The sequence below is a fragment of the Plectropomus leopardus genome, chromosome 13 (genome assembly GCF_026936395.1).
Source record: "Plectropomus leopardus strain MGB_pleo_1.0 chromosome 13, ASM2693639v1, whole genome shotgun sequence".
Classification (NCBI taxonomy): domain Eukaryota; kingdom Metazoa; phylum Chordata; class Actinopteri; order Perciformes; family Serranidae; genus Plectropomus; species Plectropomus leopardus.
Window position 1 is genome coordinate 15,660,013 of NC_142188.1, and position 18,182 is coordinate 15,678,194.

The 18,182-nt window shown below is 39.9% G+C and overlaps 1 protein-coding gene across 19 annotated transcripts in view; it reads right to left on the bottom strand.

Moving 5' to 3' along the window:
• kcnma1a (potassium large conductance calcium-activated channel, subfamily M, alpha member 1a) overlaps positions 1-18,182 on the bottom strand; it is a 176,042-nt gene that overhangs the window by 72,022 nt on the left and 85,838 nt on the right. For all 19 annotated transcript variants that reach the window (XM_088086719.1, XM_088086716.1, XM_088086718.1 and 16 more), the window contains exons 4-5: positions 4,237-4,330; positions 3,648-3,759 (exon numbers count right to left, since the gene is read on the bottom strand). In XM_088086719.1, the coding sequence (XP_087942845.1) occupies positions 3,648-3,759; positions 4,237-4,330 (206 nt within the window). The remainder of the gene's footprint in view (positions 1-3,647; positions 3,760-4,236; positions 4,331-18,182) is intronic.

The window sequence follows — 18,182 nt, forward strand, 5'->3', positions numbered from 1 at the left end:
CATGCAGGGCCACAGTTGAAAGAGTGGAGCGAAAGGTATCGTAATTATGATGTATTACAATGGCTCTGGTGTATGTTTCCAAGCAATGAATGGAAAGAAAGGATGGACTAATCCATTGGGAATGAGGGGCATAATGCACACTCTTAACAACCACCCTGGCTTCCGCTAACAAAGCCTGTTAAGGGACAGTACACTTAGCTAAATGAAAGTAGCACGAGGTATGGATTAGTCTATTGATTATCAGGAAAACCATTAAGGCTCTGTCAAGCATGAAGACATATATAGGAGGCAATAGTCTTTACAGAAGTGGCAATGTCATTTATTATCAAAGGTTACCATCTGAGAGCAGATCAGGAGTAACAAACAATGCAAGAAATGATCAGCAAAGAAATGTTATCTGTACCCACTGATTTTTGGGATTCACCATTTTTTATGTTTTTGCTTTTCTCTGAGGTGAGAGAAAATTTTACGAGCAGTCAAGAGCACTCTTACTGAGATAAGAGGAAAACATCTTGTTTTCACCATTCACAAACTGTTGCCCAACTTGGGGAACAATTAGTTTTACATTTAAGGAACAATTAAATAATGCAGGAATATCATTTAAACAAATCTAGATAATATTTTAGAGTCAGTACTATCTTAGGGCGAATCCAATACTACTATACTTCAATCCCAGTTATTCTAATTTCAGTTACTGTGCAGTGCTGGAATGTAACTAAGTAAATTTACTCAAGAACTGTACTTTAGTACAAATCTGAGGAGCTTTTACATTGCTTGAGAATTTTAATCTTATGCCTCTCTCCACTTCTGCTCTCCACCTGCCCTTAAGAAGTGTTTAGGGGGCGTTACCTAAGTTGGTGACTTATGTTCAATTAGGATTCATTACTGAGTGCACCTGGGTAAGTGCAAACTTGGATGGTTAAGCATGTTTAGTGCATAATTAAGAGAAAATAGAATAGAAATTTAAGAGAATGTTGCTGCATTAGGCCCAATATCTTGACATTTTCTGAGACTCTTCAACTTATTAATTGTGCTTATTTTCCTGTCACAACATGACACTATATGTGCTAATTTCCATATTAATGCAGGATAGAAGCAGATAATCATGATTCCTGTCCCAACTCCTCAGAGCCTGAATATTAACAGACACTTTCAGCACCCCATTAGGATTCTGGAAGCTATCACCAGCCTGTTAGGGTACACCATACCCTACTGCACGTCTACACACTGTTAATTTTATAACTGAGGCTTTGCAGCACTGTCTGCAGCCTTTAACACATGGACGAGCGCCCCACCAGTAAACATACACTTAATGCCAGAGGGAGTTCTGTTACTATAATGCGCTGAGGTTGTATATGTCACTGCAAAAATAAACATGCTCAATGTTTGAAGGAGACGCCACCTGATAAGTCGTCCCTGCAGAAAGTAGTCCTCAAAATTATTCCCTATTTTGGAATAATAGTAATAAAAATAAATCCATATTAATAGCTCTGCATCTAGGGCATCGCTCAAAAACAATGAATTCACACTCTTAGCTGATGTTTATGTCTTTGCTTTCCACAGCAACGCAAGATGCAGGATATTTAATGATCACAGGTAATTATTCACTGCAGAATGTCAGGCAGCAGCCAGACCACCATTTCACAGTCTTTCATCATCCTCATCAAGGGCCTAACACCAACGGCTTTCTGGAGATGAGATGAGGACACCTTACATCATGAATACCAGAAACCAGATTACTTGACTTGGCCATATCTAATTCATTACACAGCTTGTTCGCTGTGAAATTCATGGGCCACAGTGAGCTTCTTAAGGAAACTTCATCACCTCAGAGATTAGACTTTCACAGTTTTACATTACTTCACAGATTCAGTGATTTGAGTGGGCGTGTAAAAACAAGATCATACACTGCAGGATGGAAGGCGGACCATTTACATTCCTTAAACTCTGACAGTGTACATGTAGGTACAATAATCGAGTTTTATAAAATTATGGTGTCATGATGTTTTGGCCATCATTTTTGTCAGGGATCATAAAATTGCTATTGTAAGCAAAGTTGAATTTTGATTATGTTGTCTGTTAGTAAGAATGTGCCAAATAATCTCTCAGTCAATAAATTTATCTTTGGTAATGTCCAAAAAAATTTAATAAGAACTGTTTGTCTTAGTTTTCCCACATCCAAGGTAGTTTCTTCAGATGCCTTATTTTTGTCCAATTAACCCCATAACCCAAAACCTATTCAACCAACAATGATTCAAAACAAACAAAAACAGCTACTCCTTACATCTGAGAAGCCAATATAGCCAATAATAATAATACCTAAAGCAACTGATCAGTTAGTAAAGACTCATTACTGATTAAATTTCTACACCCATATTGAATGTTATCACTAGATAAAATGGGTGTTACCAGTGGTTATCAGCTACATATGGGTGACTCATCTTTGCTCCCATCATATAACTATTTCAACTACAGGCTGCCACCTCACAATAAATATGGCCATCTAATGGGTCCCCCTACAGCATTAATTTATAGGCTCTGTTTGACCTTTAATCCAGTCTTTAATGTTGAAATGCCTTCTTTAAAAAAGGAGCATCAATACAAGAGACTGGCCAAATCTATGAAAATAAGACACATTTTTGGAAAAAAGAGAAAAGACAATGTATCTAAATATGTAAAATGTAAATGTAAGTGTTAAGCATAAAAGGTAAAGTCTGTTGTCAAATGAATTTTTTTTTTTGCTTTGACGAATCTCTGCTCCTTCGACTACATTTAATATAATAGCCTCACATTGCAATGTCATGCTGGGATAAACATTGGATTAGCATTCAGTTGAGCTGTAAATGAGGTAAAGCAACAATGTAAAGAACTGTATATGGCTTGAAAAGTAAAGTGGCAGAGCACCCGAAAAAGAATCAACTCTTTTCTCTGCAGTGTAATTTAGGCCACAATACTCTGAACGTTCCAAAAAAAAAGTAGGTCGTTATATAATGCAGGTTAGGGTGTTTTCCAGTCTGCTCATGCAAGAGTGTGTGTGTGTGTATATGTGTGTATGGGGATAACACATGCTTTTGCGTGTGCATTTTTTGTGTGAGTGTGAATGAGCCCATTAGATGGCAGTTATGGACCGCTGTGAGGTATTCCAGGTGCAACGCCTGAACACGGCAATTACCGATGAGTCTGAAGCACACAAACACACACACAAACACACACACAAACACACACACACAAAACCACAGCCTGATTCTGAGTCACTCTCACTCCCATTAGCCCATCCATTCTGCTGTGTCTGTGTTCCCTGAAACATCAGAGGAACCCAGCCCTGTCACTTTCAATGAGGAGGGAAAGTTGACTGCAGCCCAGAGCAAGAGGGCCTCGGAGACACACTCCAACAAGTAATGGGGAGACAGAAGGGGGACTGGGAGGCAGAGGGAGAGATTGGGAGTGATAAAAGGAGGGGTGACATGTGAAGATAGAGGGCAAAAAAAAAGAAATGGAAAAGAGGGAATGAAGGCGTTCAGAAAAGAAGTGAAAAATGGTGAAAGAAAGCAAGAAAAGACCAGGCCAGTGGGGAAGAGAGAAAGGATTTATGAAATGGAGTGTCAAAGCAAGATAGAAAGAAACAGCTGAAAGGGACGTGTACTTACCGAGCCAGCTTCTGTTCAAGTAGACAGAAACAAACACGGGAGGAACAGTAAAGAAGTCGACCACTGAGTTGACTTCCAGCCAGAACCACAGTTTGTCATTGGCTGCTATAAACTGTTAAAAAAAAACACAGATGGCATAAAAAATAACAATCAAATTATAATCTTGTACAAAACACCACCATCATTCAAACGGCATGCTGTGTCGAACTTCAGCATCGCTGACATACTGTATAGAATGACAAAAGCTTCACCCCACTTGCTGAGTCATGCGAATGGTTGGTGGTGTAAGCAGCTTATGAGTTTATTTATTCATTCATTCAGGGCGGCAGGCTTGCGTTTGCACCACTGGAATGCTGCTCTGGCATGACAGCCATGCTAGCACCATTGTTACAACAGTGTTGGTTTAAACTACAGGCATGCTGTGTGAGTATTTGTAAGTGACTTAGGTGTTGCCTGCTTTGTCTTTAAGTGTTGTCCTGTGAAAATGCTGAATATTTTAATGTGTGCAAAATGATGGCTGTGTGCATATTGTTTGTACCAGCGTGTCCGGTCTATGCATGTTTGAGTGATTGTATTCATGCCAACTTACCCGCAGGCCAAAGTAAAGAAGGAAGAAGACGTTGAATGCCATATCGATCTGTAACGTGAAATCTTTGTAGAAGTTCTGGCAGGATTCTATAGGACTGGAGAAATAAGAAAGATAGACAGAGACAAAAATATTATTACAAGGTTAAACATTCATGAACTGATAATGCAGAGAAGGTATTTCATCTCTTTCCTATCATGGCAACACAGGTGGCAAATACTGGGGCTCTTGACATATTTCCATGGTTGGTCATTTTTTAGGCTTTTATGTTTCTCTGTTTTTTTGCAGTTGCTTTATGAGCTTTGCATATTAGTATGACTAAGTAATATGGGCGAAATTACAGTTTCTGGAAGAAAATGTAAGAAAAATACATGTCAAGTCAAGCGAGTCATTGTGTTCCCAGTGGCTTTTTCAGCACCAAAGTGGGTGATTTGTAAGACCCATCACTGTGTTTCCTGTGGCTTTTTTAGCCCTCGAGCATAGGTGTTTTAGTTTGGGTTTTTTTTTTTGTAATTTTCTTTAAAGCGACCTTTTTTTACTGAGACATCACTGTTTCCTGCCAGAATAATGGCATGAAAAACATTTGCCTTACCAAGAAATAACTGCATTTCCTGCAGGGCTATTGGCACAAAAAGTTGTTATTTTAACAAAGAAATCGCTGCTTTTCCAGCAGGGATTTTGCCCCCCGAACCAGGTATTTTAAGACACAAAAGTTTCTGTGCCAAAACCTGACCTCCCATTAACCACAGTGTTGATGAAAGATTCAACGTAGCCAACATAATGGCATGTAAATGTAATGCATCCATGGTTTGCAAAAAAGATACAATGCCAACATTTTTTCTGGTGACTGGGTTGAATCGTGGTATTGAAAATACAAATTAATAAATATAACAACACAACACAAATTCTGATATTTCACAGTATGGTTAATAAATGTAAAATTACATCAAATTTAGGCCAAATTTGACAAACCTTATTTCACTGCTATGCATCTGCATGAATATAACACATAACTTCAGTATCTCATGTTGTCAGATTTTAGATTTAGTAATCATAATCTGGCAAAAATAATAACGATATATGATCACATTGTTACAACACAATTCAACCAAAAGGCGACTTTTATCACTCACCCCGACATATCAGGATAATCATACATTTATGCTGCAACTTGCCCTTTTTTTTCTTCTATCATGCACATATGACCTGATCCTGATCACCTTTCCTCAGTTCAGCTCACACATCTGATAAGAGACCGTTCTCTGGTAACAGCAGACAGCTTGAAGCTGTCAAGGTCAAATGGTGCTGACAAATGGTGCATCCCATTTAAACTGACTGAACTGAATCCTTGCCAGCAATAAATGTTTACAGTGATTGAGAAACCCCCCATCTTTGAATGTTAATTATTTTGATGAAAAGATTGGATTAAAAACACTATTAATAACCAATCTGCCTTTGAGTTTCACTGACACTCTGCGATTCCTCCTCTGAGCCCTAGAGGGGAACAGACTAAGATAAAAGACCCACTGCAGCTGTGGAGTCAACCACATATAGATGAGGCAGCTGAAAATAAACTGAAATTGCTGGTTGCTTTGATGTGACACTACATTCAGCACGCATAAATGATTCAGCATCTGTCAAACACAAATATTCCAACAGATATTCCCTCACATGACAGAGACTCCACACAAAGAAAGAGACTGCGTAGATCTCTCTTTTTAACAGAGTGCCACAGCTATCCGGGTGCTGCTTTAAGTAAAACAGGCAGATCATGATGGATGAGTCGTGATCTGTCTGCGCTGTCATGTAATGCATCAACATGTTTACCTTGTGATGATTAAACCATTAGCAGGTGGGTGCTCTCAACAAAAGCAATAATATGCAGTGTGCACAACCCATGCTTCACATGGTCACGGGCCTATAGCATTTCGCTCCTGTGTAATGAGTTAATCCCACTGTGAGATAAACATGAATATGCATAATGGTTTGGCTAGCTATAGGCGACCTTCGGGAATGTATAGACTGGAAAAGGAACACTCACAAGGCCTTTACAAGTGTACACACTCATTAATCCCATATGTTTCAATTTAAACATTAAAGTATGCATTTGTATGCATGGAGCCCATAGAGGCACAGCGTGAGATCCAGAATAGTGTTTATTGCATAATAAGAACCACCAGAGGTAAAGAGGCTTAATCATCTTCCAGTTAACATCAAACATTTTATCTCGTGATGATCCATTATAATGGTTGACTGAGTGCAGACATGCCAGGGAGGACGTATTGCTCCAAGAGGATGATCCAACTTCTAATTCATGAGTGTGTGGTCTGTCTCGAGCATATCCTTAGGACTGATGTGATCTTTAAGACGATGTAAATCCCTGGCTTATGTCCAAGATGTTTAGAATTAGTCTGGTTTGTGCAGCAGTTTTTTAAAAAATGCAGTTTTCTTTTTTTCTCTTACAGTGCAATCAGACTTCAGACATAGGCTAATTCGCCTCTGACCCCTTGAAAGAGTTCACATTGATCTGGCCTTAATACGAAATTACTAACTCACCGCTGGCATCTCTTTTTGATTCTTTAGGCATAAAACTAAACAAGGGTGTGAAAACAACCCTGTCATGAATCATAAGCAGCCTAACATGGGCGGATTATAAACAATGGGCCTCTAGGCACAGATTTGCAAAAGCCCCCACAACCCCTACATCGGAGGAAGACACACAGACCTTGTGGTGGTTATGCATTTTTTGGTAATTTTGTCTTTAAGGTGGTTTTTCGGGGGGGTGTTAGGTCATTTTTCCCTTTTTGGAGTTATTGTTTACTTATTTTGGTCTCTACTTTCACTTAGTTTTTTAAATGTCTTTTATTATTTATGTTTTGTTGCATTATTGTATAGTATAACTCCAATTTAGTAATCCTACACTTCTTGCTTTGATTCTAAAAGCCTAACCAGGGACAGGGGTGCATGTTTGGAGGTTTATGCATTTGTCCTTGTCAAATAAACAAGTAAATAAAATATAAATAAAATCTTTTTGTGTCTCTTTGCAAATCCTTTGCAACTTTCTTACCCCTTTTTCACAAACAAGGAAGTGGTTCTGTTTTGATTCCCACACCTAATTTTGCAGAGCATTTTAGTTCAGAGCAGAAAAATTTGATTGGTATAAAAACAAAAATATGTAATTACAGAGAAAAATGTTTGCAATTATTTTATGTAATATGTGATTTTGTAACTACTGGTTACTTCTGTTCTGCATCGTTTAAAGCTCAAGGCCCTCTGACACGTCCTTGATAACAGTGGTCCCCCTAAAAACCAGTAGAAACAGGCTTGTTCACTTGCACCAAGGTTCAAATAGTCTCGAACCAGGTCAAGAACCAGAGCTTAAAGGGGTAACAGTGGTCTGTTGTGTCTCTGTGGTTATTTTGAGTCTCTTCCTGTTCAGTCCGTGTTAATTTGACTGACATTTTGCAGGTGAGGGCCAGGGGCGTCCTGACACTTTGTGCACCTGGGTCTGTGCCTGGTAAGCCCATTCAGTAATCCATCCATGCAGCCTAACCCAAAACGGATCTGAAACCTCAACCTTAGCTAACCTTAAAGACCTTTGCGCAAGAGAATGCAAATACGTTAATACAAACACACACTCTGAGCACACACACACACACACACACAGATGGTGCACACTGAAGACACCATTTGGAGTGGTCACTGTGGGATTTCCCCTCGGGCCCAGCTCTGGCCTAATTCTGTATAACCGCTCATCTACAATCACGTGAGCCAAAGCATTCCCAATAACATGGAGAGAGCATGGCAGCACACAGCAGGGGCTGAGTGGTACGTTGAATTTGTCTCGATTTTGCATTACAAGGCAGCACAATGGCTACACTCAGACAGCTTTAATGTAGTAATTTTATATTCATTAAATGAAAGTAAAGCTTATTATTAACTAAAGTGGTGGGAAGACACATGAGGCAGACCTATGTTTTCTCTTTTAAGTGCAGAAGCACAATAGAAAATTAAGAGTTCATCAGTGCAGGGTGGGAGAGGATCACATAGTCTATTATTGTGGAGCTGTGCTTAATGTGTTTCATAAAATTGCAACGCGGACTGAAAAGGAAAAAAAAAATTAGTTGCTGTAAATATGGCTAGTCATAATGTTTGATTGTAACATTTGTCAATATAAATACTTAAACACAGATCTGCATACAGAGGAGCAAATAGATAGAGAAGAAAAGCAAATAGACAGAATTAGATGCGCAGTCGAGCTGTGACTCACCACCTATACACACACACAGCTTAGTAATGAGCCATCCTCTCTCTACCAACATCAAACCAATGTTTCCAAATAAATTAAAAATTTCTTTAATCTAATCTAAATTAATAATTGTATTGACAATTTTTTGCTTTAGTCTCACAGCTCTCACCAACTACCTGGTAAACCTTGTCAAGCATTTAGCAGCTGAAGACCTAGATCTTTCCCTCAGAAGTTTATGGAGACCAATTCAGAACCAAGAAAAGAGTGAAAATCAGATTGACATTTGTCAGGTGGCCAGAAACAAAGGTTACTATATTGTAACCCTAGTTCTAATAGCATGAGGTTTGTGTCAGATAAAGCCACACTTCAGACAAGTGCTAATGTTGCTTTCTGCTTGCTGGATGTGTAAATAAGCAATTGTTTGTCTGACAACTTTAACAGGTGATAATACTATAAGTCAGCATTGTGTTAACAGCTTCATGCACTGCCCCCAAGTAGCCAATCAACTAATGCAAGCTTAAATTATATTAAATTATAACCAGGTACAACAGCACTTCTTCAGTCTAAAGTTCACTGTGTATGAATGTCACAATAGTGACATGTTGCAATCACGTGAACTAAATGTTAGGAATGACATAAATTGCAGATAAAACTCCTACACACTTTCTTACTTGCAAAAGAAACACAATTATTCTGTTTCAATAACTAGACCTTTGTCAGGCAAAAAAAAAAAAAAAAACATAAGAAAAGCAAGCATGTTAAAACTACATCTGTATAAACGTTCACATGTATATTTTTGTATATACAATATTGCTGTATCCGTGTATAAAACTACACACCTGCATAGGACCTATATCTCAAGACATAAAGTACCAAAATTGTAAGTACAAACATCCTCAGAATAAAAAGGGGCGTATAGGCCATCATCGTGTATGGGATAAAATGTATAATCTAACTTTCACTGGAAGAGACAGACCAAAAACTGAGCACTATAAGCTTCTCAAATCTGTATGTATTGGATTTCATTGCACTACATATGGGTGTTTCTGTTTGTGACTCTTTCATACCCACAGAGAGTGTAAGACAAGACAAAATCCTGATTCCTGCTTTCAATGTCACTTCACACTCCACAATCACAAGGGATTCCTGGTCACATGCTGCCAGTGTCCTGCAGAAAATAGATCTGCCCACCACAGTTCTTATTACTCCTTAAGCCCTGGCACAGCCTGGGGTTAAAACATCCTGCCTGACAGAAGAGAAGAGAGGAGAGAGTAGGGAGGAGAGAGAGAGAAAAAGAAAGACAACAGCAAGACACAGAGAGATAAAGGAGACAGGGAGAGAAGAGAAGTAGTGACAGTAAGAGGGCAAAGAAGAGGGGAAGATGTGAAAGTGACAGAGAGGAAAGGGAGGGCGACTGAGCTCCCAAAGGTACTGAAGACAATTTGTCTCACATATTTTTATATATAGCACACAATGCTAGTTTTAGGCCACATGGATATTGCCTGGAGATTCCTGAGCGTCTGTGGTAAATGCGTGCAAGTCTTCCTCTAACCCCACTCTGCTGATTAGCAAAGCTAGCACTAGCATGTACACACACTAACATGCAGACACACACAGGAGACAGCGTTCACCCGAGGGAAGGCTGCAGAGCATGTGCATCTATTTCAGGACATTTCCCCTTTGTCAACCTCCTCTGATCAGGAACTTTGCCTCTGGAAAACGCAACCAGAGAGGTAAAACTCATTTGTTCACAAGGGCAAAGGAGTACGTTGATGATGACATTCTAAAAATAGTCCTAAGCACCTTCAGTCAGTCAGCCGTTTGTTATCCCGCACATGACCTTGGCTAGCTGCAGGAGCAACAGCAAGGTTGCCCCCTGAGAAAACAATAACAACCACACACCGCTGCCAGTGTGACTAATGCTCACAACCACAGAGCGACGTACCAAATCTGAGTCATTCTTCATATCTCACAAATGTCTTCTGCTCTAGTAAGCTCATAAGCATCTTGGAATGTTACAGATTCATTGTCTCATTTGTTAGTATACAACCCAAACAGAAAATACATTTAGACTGCGATCCGAGCGCAATAACTGAACGTCTGGCTCACATGCAGCATTTCTCCTGAGGGTAGTGCATGTACTTGTAGGGGAGACAGCAGGGAGGGGTCTGCGAAGCTGAAAGAAGGCCAGGTTAGTACTTAAATGATTGATTTAGGCCAAGGCACCATTACTAAAATAAGAAATGCTTTAGCACCTACAAGGGCAATGGACAAATAAAACCTCCGGAGAGAGGCTAATAATAGCTAACTTCATTTTTTCATCTGAATGCAAATGACTACCATCCCTCTTCAGCCACTTCCTCTACAAAGACGCTATTTATTTTAGAGTCCAAAGGAGTAGTTTGTGAGTGAAAATAGCACAACACTAAAAGAAGCCACAGCTTCATACAGTATGCTCAGCAGGGCTTTATATTTGAAATGAGAGTAAATAAGGACAGCAATCTTATAAAAAGAGCCACATCTTTGCATGAGAGAAATTATACTTAATTTATTCAGGAGCCAGTGTTACAGTACAATAGCTAAACTACACACATCACATCCCTCCTCTTTTCAACACAAACCAATTAAGAGATAAAGGTTGTGGTTATGTGCCATATGCAAAAGGAGAAAGTCGTTATCAGCACACTGGTTAACTTTGTCAAGTGACGGAAGTTGGTGGTGCTAGGTTTTATTTGTTCTAATTTTAGGTCATTAAATCAGCACATTCATACCTCCTCATGTAAAATAACTTTCAATCAGCGCAAAAACAAATCTGCAAATTATATTAATCAAGTAATTATACCAAGCTCATCATAATACCCTCACAAGGAAACGACATGTAGCTCAGCAATTTTAGATACATTTCTAATCATTTATTTATTTATAGAAACAGTCTTAGTTTAATTTTCATTCTTGTCTAAATATAGTAATTGCAAGCTTGCTTTTCAACACAGTACTGAGACAGTAAACGTCAAAGTAAGATCATTTGACAGAACATCGATGAAAGGAACCTAATTAGTTAAACATTTTAAGACTGTTTTCAACCAGATATGTTTGGTAACAAACTTGATTTCATCTTTTGGATAAGCCTGTTTTGACTACTGTGAAAGCTGTCAATTGAACTCTAGTGGCTCTCAGTCTGCTTTAAACTTAATGCAGTTCATTCAGTTCACAAACTCAGCTGATATAAAGACAGTATCATAGTAAAGTATATATGTGATCTTAGCAGGAATTTGTCCAGTTGGAGTCTAAAATAATAAAAGTGGTATACAGTAAAGTTTGGTACAAATCAAAAGTTTGTATGAATCAACACAGTCTCACAGAAATACATAAATGGACGCGACCTCTTAACAAGGCATTACATGGTGGCGGGGGCATTCTGAAACGGTTATACTTTGGTTGGGGTTAGGTAAAGAATAACACTTGGTTAGGTTTAGATTTATTAAACAGAATAAATACTTGGTTAAGTTTAGGGAAACCGTTTCTGTTGAAATAATTGCAAACAGAAAATAAGTGATGTAAACTTTTGCACTTTGCGTAGTTAGGTGTTGTACCCATGTAAAGTACTTTCTGTAGTTACGTATTGTAACCATATAAAGTACTTTGCGTTGATACAGAGGTTTGTAAAGTCAATACCAAAACTGAATTGTGTTTTGCACAGGACACAAACAGCAGTGTCCTGGTTAAAGGTCCACGTTTGTTTGAGCCGTCCACCACGACTCCTGCCTGCCCAACTCTTGTCTGCTCTTTATACTTAATTTGTGTGCCCATTAAGAAAAAAGATCCTCACTGACTTTGCACTAGCATTGTTTTCATGTTGTCAAACATAACTTTAACACATTTTGTGTCTACCACCACATAAAGCATTGTTAAGAGTTTGTGTCCATTTCGTGTATTTCTATGAGCACAGGCTGTATAAATTCACAACTTTTACTACTAATAAAATTGTCACTTTTTGTCTAAATTGTTGAGCAATCTCAGTGCAAGCTGAAATTGACACTGTGGCTAAACATAATAGGCCCCCCCAAAAAAAAAAGGCCACAGAGGCACTTAAATCATTTCAGTTTCATCCGGGGTTTATTAAGTTAACTGCATGTTTTGAGAGTGTCTCATGCTGTGCTCATGCTGTGGTCTGAAAATAGCTCTTCCGCTCTACAGTGAGGGATATCAGGCAACTGCAATACCAAATGGCCTTTATATTGCCATGGCGACTTTGATAAACAAAGAGGTTAGACAGTTTAGCATGTACTGATACCAGAAAAATGATCAAATTGCAGAGCAACTTGGCTAATCTCTTTGGTAATTTTTTTCATTAGACTCCAATCAGTGTTTTTCACGCACTGAACCTGCATTTACCAGATAGAGTGACAGCCAGTGTAATTTCACTCTCATTAGAATAATATCTGAGGGCTGACATGTTATACCAGCACACTAATGTTCAGCTTCACCACATGTGAGCTAAGCAGGGAATACTAGAAAATACAGCTCTCAGCTCATGTGCAGATACCAAAAGCAATTAGAAAGCTTCATATTTTGCAGTCTACAGGGAGAGGCTCCACAATCATAAAACTGTGCTGTGATGTTCCATAATGCTCACAAAAGCTTGTTTTCTATGAGTGTGATGTTGACATTTAATATTCTTTTTTTTCCCAGAGCAAATGTTGTCATTTTGAGTGCAAACCCCCTGACAAAACATGTCAGAAAAAGTATAAAATGGCATTAAATCTAAAGAGGGAGAGATTTTTGAAAATGGCTGAAAATGTAATTTTGAAATGAGTCATTTCCTTCTAACACAGTTTGTTTTTAAATCTGAAGCATCTTGGGAGTAGTGTCAACTACGGCTTAAGTCTTCTCATGGTTACATGGTTTTGTCTGATCCATGTTGAGACTCAGGTGCACCAGATCAAGGAGAGGTCCTTATATAGGTAACCCTTCATCGCCGCAAAGTCTGCCAAGCTTGTCTCACTGCTCAGCCATATTTCTCACCTTACCCCATTAATAAGTCATTAGCCACTGTTTCTTTTTTCAGTGCTGACATTGATCGCACACTAATGATAGAGTTACAGGCACAGGCTGCTGCTTATGAGGCCTCTTAGAGAGGAGACAAAATGTGTGTGTCTATACACTTCTGTGAGTTAACGTGACAATGCAAGTGTGTGCATGAAATAGCCTGTATGTGTGACAGGGAGGGATCGAGAGAGGAGCGAAATAGAAACAGAAGTGGAGCAGGAACAAGGGCATCCCTTTAAGAACAGCCTGCAGAGACTTTGTCCTACATTCCTCTCTATTTGTTTCATGGGAGCACAGAGGAGGAAAAAGAAGGGATGAAGGATGAGGGATGAGCCAAGGTATTAAAGCAGATTCAGATGTGGGCGGGAGAGGACGCAGTATCCTCCCATTGAAAATATCACCGAAATAGCATCAGTTTGGCAAGTGAAGTCTGCTGCGGAGAAACAGAAAAGGCAGTGTTTTATCATACATTATTATGTGTTGCGCAGAACTGTGGTAAACAACCACTTTGTCAAAACAAACAGATGGACAGTCATTTTCAGCAAAGACACATTTTCATTCCCATTCATTCAAAAAAGCAGTCCTCTTAGCAACAACACAGTTGCCAAGTCAATGACTAGTAATCTCTGTGCTCAGCTGGGATGGCAGCCAATTAACAATTCCCTCCTTTCGAACTCTGTCTACCTGCTTCCACAAAAGGCTTTGCAGTGTTTTTTTTTGTCTGTGGATCTTTGCTGCAGGATATTGGCCAACAGAGCTCCTGCTAGGAAAGCCCCACCTGTCGAAAGCTAGGAACAAAACCTGCTCCTGGGAGACTCTGGCCATCAGAAAGGAAGGTTTTTCTTCAGCATTTTACCCAGTGTGTGTATGTGTGTGTGTGTGTGTGTGTCTTTGCCCCAAGGGGCTACCCCGCTTCACTGAAGTAGACATAAAAGCCCTTCTGCAGCTCCAGCCTCCCCAGGTCCAGCTCACATGCACTTATTCTACCACGTCTCTTTTAGCGGTTACCACGGGGACGCAACCATAATCCTTTCCATTACTGTAGCCTTTTTCACAGACAATTTCAGAATGATGTTCACTTCATCTGATGGCCAAAATGGCAGTTTTAAGAGAGATGGGGTAAAAGCAAACCATTGGGCCTGAATAGTTCATAAGACTGTACCATAAGACTGTCAATAGTTGGCGGTAGGGATGTCCTATTACGTTTTTTTTGCCCCCCGATCCGCTGCAAGTCATTTACTATTGAGTATCTGCTGATACCTGATCTGATAGTTTTGTTTCCCTGGATAATACAGCTGCAAAGTGCAAATTTTAAGAAGGCTTCTTTAAAGTTATTTAAAAAAAATACCTTCATCCAAGCTGCTCTGTGATGTTTTATTTAATCAGTTTGCCTATTATTAATACTTATTTATATATTTTACTAAATAAAGTGTAAAATCAAAAACCCTCCCTTTAATCTTGTTGGCCTCCTCACTTGCGGGAATGTCTCTGTCCCTGTAAGAGTTGCTCTTGCGGTGCAGCCTGTGTCTCAGTAACCTGAATGATCAGTAGTCTGTTAAGTATTTATTTTCCCTGTCTGCAGATCTTTTTGGTGGATTACCTTTGATTAATAAATAAGCCGTGTTGGCTTTTTGCTGGTGAAGATTGTGTACTTGCAGTGGCAATTGGTGAGTAATGTTGTAGTAAACTCACCACGGCTGTCTGTCTCTCCTAAAGCAGGTCGGCTAAGCTCCAGCTCTTAAGTCCAGCAAAGAGTAGAGACAGAAAGCTTAGTGGAGCAGAGATGAGGAAGGCTGTGCTCAACATTGCTCTGCATGAAATAAAACATCTGTGTGACAGCTGACATAAAACAAAGGATCAGATGCTCTAAAAGCTAAATATTACCTATCACGATCAGTCAAAAAATGCCTTGATTGGTCCCTGATCTAATGTTTTAGATATGATCCTCTAAATGGAGTAATTATTACCGTTAAACGTCTGACTGTCCATCAGTCTGTGCTAATCAATTTCTTCAGTCACTTATATTTGGTGGTAAAGAAGTTGGATGGAAGAAAGTCATCTGTAGAGAATTTTGAGGATTTGTGGGAGAATGAATGTGAGATTGAGATTTATATGTATACCACTCAAGGTGATGATAAGATTGACAATACTGGCCAATATTTGTGTCCTTGTGCATAATGTTCTTAGAGAGACTGGACCTCATGATTACAGAAACAGTATGACCTGTTACCATTGCCCAAATGGTAGCAAACCTTGTCGGCACTGATTCCTTGAATTTAGTACTGGTACCGAAATCCTGGCTATTCTCATTCAGGTGCATTTTAGGTAACAATATATTTCACCAATTGTTTTAACGTGAACCAGTACTCAATAGTACCAACATTATTGGGTCGGCACCCTTAAAAGTAATTTTGGTGGAGTTTGGTACCCAACTCTAAAACGCAGCAAGTACGACTTGGTTTAAAATTTATTTGACATCCAACCCTGTGATATATTTTAGTTTAACAATATTTTAGTTTAGTAGAACAAGACTACAACACAGTTAACTTGTGACTACTTGTGTGGACGTAACATAATGTTTGGAAACTACTCGTCCTCAATGACCCATATGACGAATCTTGAGGTTGGCAGATTCAGACATCTTTGGGCATCCATTATCATGTCAAATAGTCCATGGCAGAGATAAAAACAGGTCTTTGTCAGTAGACAGCTAAGTAAGATTCCGGGTTGTGTCGGCTCTTTGACAATTAACAGTGGGTGAAGAGCACAAAAGAGGCTCCAGCTGTTGCAGCTAAAGTATGGCTATAACAGAAGCCTGGCCCTGTTCAGGATGTCAAAGCCCTCTGAGTCGGCTCAACCTGCTCTGGGTTGATCAGCAGTCCCCCTGAGAGGACGTGCACACTCAAGTGACAAGCTTGAGCTAATCACGATGATGAGGGAAGAGAGGGCCTCAGCTTAATAGGAGCACAGAGAGATCAGGGCAATGCCTCTGGGAAGCGGACTCACATAGAAATACACTCAAAAGTGCACTGTAACATACAACACAGAATGAGGAAATACCACAGTCAGAGAAAGTGCATCACTGCACCAAAAAGTGCTTTATTCTTTTTTCGCTCTGCAGGATTGATTTTATGGCATTACATATCTCTGTAAGCCTTGTGTTTCCTTCTTTCTTGAGTCTGTTTTGTGGATAGGTTATCAGTGTTTGCATATCCGTCAATGGGAGCCTGCTCAAGTGTCAGGTTAGCCTGTTGGTCCTGCCAAAGTCATTCTAGACCTCATTCCCAGGCAGATTCGTTATAACCTTTCCATAGGTTAAGAGCACAAAGCAGTAAAATATTTATGCGTCATAGTATGGATATGTGGTTCAATGTTCCACTGCCTCCCAAAAAGGTTCCTCGGGTATTTACTTGCATCACTAACTGGAGCGTTATATAAAAGTAAAAGCATGGTACAAGCGAGCCATCTACCTTGATGACATGTTGATGATTTAATTTCATCCTAACTGCAACGAATGCCTGTTGCCTGCACCCCACCAATTTTCTGTGGCTGCTTTGTGTATAGGATTTCAATTATTCATTGACTATGGATTTTCACATGGTCAATGATTGATTGAGGTAATTGCTACACGCTTTTATAAAAAGCACATTTTCCACCAGGTGGCCCAAATTGAGGGGCACTGTCTTGTGTTGTAAATGGTACTTTGAGGAACTCTTGAACTCAACCAGCACATCCTCTGTGAAGGAGGCAGGGTTTGAAGACTCAGGGGAGACTCAATCATATCCCTGGCAGAGGGTCTCGGGGGTACTCTAAAATCTCCCAAGCCGCAAGGGGCCTGGTATGGATGAGATCCACCCTGAGATGCTGAAAGCTCTGGACATTGTTGGTCAAGTGCTTCTTCAGTGTCGGTGTCGCATAGGGGTTAGGGATAGTGCCTGTGGAGTGCCTGACCAAGGTGGCAGTTTATATTTGTTTAAAAGGATATCAGAGGGTGTTCTCCAATTATAAGAGAACCACACTTCCTGGGAAAGTTTATTTCAGGGTACTGGAAAGGAGGCTCTGACTGATCAATGAACCTTGGAGACATGGGAGTTTTCCCATCCAGTCTACATATTCTTTGTGGATTCAAAGAAGGCTTACATCCTTGTCTCTCAAGGAGTCTTGTGGCGAATACTCTGGGAGTACTGGGTAATGGGGCCGTCGCTATGAGCCATCCAGTTCTCGTATAAACAAAGTGAGAATGTATACTTGGCACAAGGTCAAAAAAACGATACTGTTAGAGATATATCCATGGCCAGAATCTCAAGCCGCAGCCTTCGGAAAGTGTCCGGTTCTGGAACCTCAGAATCTCTACTCTTTACAGATGATACGGTTCTGTTGGCTTTGTCATACCTGGACCTTCAGCCTGCACTGGGGCAGTTTCGAACCATGTCACGCCATGGTTCTCTGCTGGAAAACAGTGGATTGCTATTGCTCTGGATCGGCAGAGAGTTACTGTACCAAGCAAAGACGCACAAGTATCTTGGAGTCTTGTTCATGAGTGAAGGTATAATGTTGTGCCAGGCATTGTGCAGGTCCAATGTAATGAAGAAGGAGCTGAGTCAGAGGGCTTAACCAGTTCATGTTCCTACCCTCACCTATGGTCATTAAG